The following is a 2,716-nucleotide window of genomic DNA, read 5'->3' as shown; positions in this document are numbered from 1 at the left end:
ATTAAAAATATATATTTTTATTATTGATATTATTGATGTGAAATATTTATGAATGATAACCGGTTAGTAATCAACAATTTATTGAAATTAAAAAAGTACTATCTGATTGTGAACTAATTTTTTTTCTCTCTCTAGAAATTCAATTAAAAATGAAAAGAAAAAGAAAAAAAAACTATTTTCCAAATTCAGTTTTAAAACGAAATTCATTCAATTCAAGCATCCAAAATTTAGTCCAATCATACACCAAAAACAGCTTGCCATAGTAATATTAAAGGAAATACTAAAAACGAAAACAATTAATTAATTAATTAACAACCCATTTAATACCTACGAGAAGAGCGGTTTCATTTCTCAAACACGAAAAAATAAACGTTAAAGAATGTGACCGTTACACCGGAGGAAAATGAAAAATATTTGAAATTCTATCTCCATTTGAAAAGAGAGTGCAAGTGTAGATGTAGTGCAGTGTAGCGTAGTCCCAGAAAAAAAGAAAAAGAAAAGCGAGAGTTAGAAATGGCAGAAGAAGAAGAACACTTACAAGAACTCAGATCCAAAGCCACAGAGCTTTTCCTGAGAGAAGAATGGAACGCTTCAATCGAAGCCTATTCCCACTTCATAACCCAAACCCTTTCCCACTCTCATCCAAACCCAAAGCTTCGCAAATCCCTCTGCATAGCTCTCTGCAACCGCGCCGAAGCGAGGTCGAAGCTCAAGTACTTCAATCTCGCCCTTGGAGACTGCGACCACGCTTTGGAGCTCGACGCCACGCATTCAAAGACCCTTTTGTGCAAAGGCAAGATCTTGCTCAGCCTCAACCGCTACTCCTCCGCCCTGGAGTGCTTCCGCTCCGCCACGCTTGATGGGGCCAACGAGAACGTTAATGGGTACTTGGAACGGTGCAAAAGTTTGGAGCTTTTGTCGCGGACGGGGTGTTTGGATCTCTCGGATTGGGTCGCGAATGGGTTTCGCGGGAGGGTTCCAGAGCTCGCGGAGCATGTTGGTGCGGTGGAGATTAGGAAATCTGAGGTTAGTGGAAGAGGGTTGTTTGTGACCAAGAATGTTGATTCTGGGTCGGTGATTTTGGTGACCAAGGCGATTGCCATGGAGAGGAGTATCATAGTGGGAGGGGTTCAGGATTTGGGCGAGGATGCACAGTTGGCGATGTGGAAGAATTTCATCCACAAGGTTTCTGAGTGTGTTGGCAAGTGTGCCAGGACAAGGGGTTTGGTGGGTTTGTTGTCGTGTGGGGAGAACGAGGATGAGCTTGAGGTGCCTGATGTTGGTGTCTTTAGGCCTGAGTGTGTGGAGAAGGATGAAGTTGAAGTTGGTGTTGACATGGTTGAGTTGGTTGGTGTTTTGGATGTTAATTCTCTCACTGAGGATGCTGTTTCAGCCAATGTGTTGAGGAGGGGGAATGATTGTTATGGTGTGGGGTTGTGGTTGCTACCTTCCTTCATAAACCACTCTTGTTGTCCCAATGCAAGGAGGTTGCATGTTGGGGACTACTTGGTGGTTCATGCTTCCAAGGATTTGAAGGCTGGTGAGGAGGTCACTTTTGCATATCTTGACCCTTTGTGTGGTTTGAGCAAGAGAAGGGAGATGGGGATAAATTGGGGGATTCATTGCAAGTGCAAGAGGTGTAGGTTTGAGGGGGAAGTGTTCTCCAAAGTGGAGATAAGAGAGATTGAGATTGGTCTTGAGAGAGGGATGGATGTGGGGGGTGTGGTGTACAAGTTGGAGGAGCAAATGAAGAGGTGGAAGGTTAGGGGGAAGGAGAAAGGGTACTTGAGGGCTTCATTTTGGGAAGCATATTGTGAGGCTTATAGGTCTGAGAGGGCCATGAAGAGGTGGGGAAGGAGGATTCCCTCAGTGGAGGCTGTGGTTGATAGCATCAGTGATGTGGTGGGAGGGGATCACAGGTTGCTTAAGATGCTGATGGAGGAGATGAAGAAAAGTAGTGGTGCAGGTTTGGAGAGGGAGAAGCTTTTCAAGATGGCAAGAGATGTGTTTGGCAAGGTTGTGAAAAAGCAAGCAATGAAGACACTTCTTGAACTCTGCATTGCTGATTGAATCAACAAATTCTTTATCATTACTATTTCTGCATTGAAGATTGCTGTATGTAAACCAATTCTATGAATAATTTTATTGAAGATTGCATACCACTTAGCACTTACCATTATGTGCTGAACTCATTTTTCGTTTAATAATCCAAATTCTGTCTGCTGAAAATTCAATATGAAAACTTGTGTTGTGCCTATAAATCGGAGCCAGTATTCAAGAATGAAAATTATAAAGCGATAATTGAATAGGCGATCAGGCAATAGCTGCGGAAGTATTGATCAAGAAGCATATGCATCATTTAAATGTGCAGCAGCACTTTGGAATGTAGAGTAATAGCTATTGGTTTAGCCAATTATAGTTTTTTGTACCACCAAAACTAGATAACAAGTTTCAGATACACGAAACCCCGGCTTTTGATTTCGGTAAAGAATTTAATTAGTGGCTTTTTTTTCTTTTCAAAAGCAATAGTTCAGAAAATAGTTTGTTTACAAATTATCAAACACATGGAGTACAAGCAACAAAAATATTTTCTTTACTTATGCAGAGCAAACCCAAATTGAACAGAAACACCCAATAGTTCAGTCAAAATCAAACAACCCAGTAAAAGTGAAAATTTAGTGAAACCCAGTAAAAGAACAATCGAAAGAAGTGAAGA

At 41.2% G+C, this 2,716-nt stretch overlaps 1 protein-coding gene across 1 annotated transcript; it reads left to right on the top strand.

Annotated features, from left to right (window-relative positions):
- The first annotated feature begins 371 nt into the window (after positions 1 to 371).
- SDG35 (SET domain protein 35) lies at positions 372 to 2,173 on the top strand. Its single transcript, XM_020371913.3, has one exon. The coding sequence runs from the start codon at positions 514 to 516 to the stop codon at positions 2,068 to 2,070; it is 1,557 nt and encodes a 518-aa protein (XP_020227502.1). The 5' UTR covers positions 372 to 513; the 3' UTR covers positions 2,071 to 2,173.
- Positions 2,174 to 2,716: the final 543 nt, after the last annotated feature.

This window comes from Cajanus cajan, chromosome 3 (assembly GCF_000230855.2).
Source record: "Cajanus cajan strain Asha chromosome 3, NIPB_CcT2T_4, whole genome shotgun sequence".
Classification (NCBI taxonomy): Eukaryota; Viridiplantae; Streptophyta; class Magnoliopsida; order Fabales; family Fabaceae; genus Cajanus; species Cajanus cajan.
Note: the sequence above shows the minus strand (reverse complement) of the source record. Positions and strands in the feature narration are given on the sequence as shown.

What these genes read in the sequence shown, in the direction of transcription:
- SDG35 (XM_020371913.3), top strand. Translation starts at nt 514, where the DNA reads ATGGCAGAAGAAGAAGAACACTTACAAGAACTCAGATCCAAAGCCACA.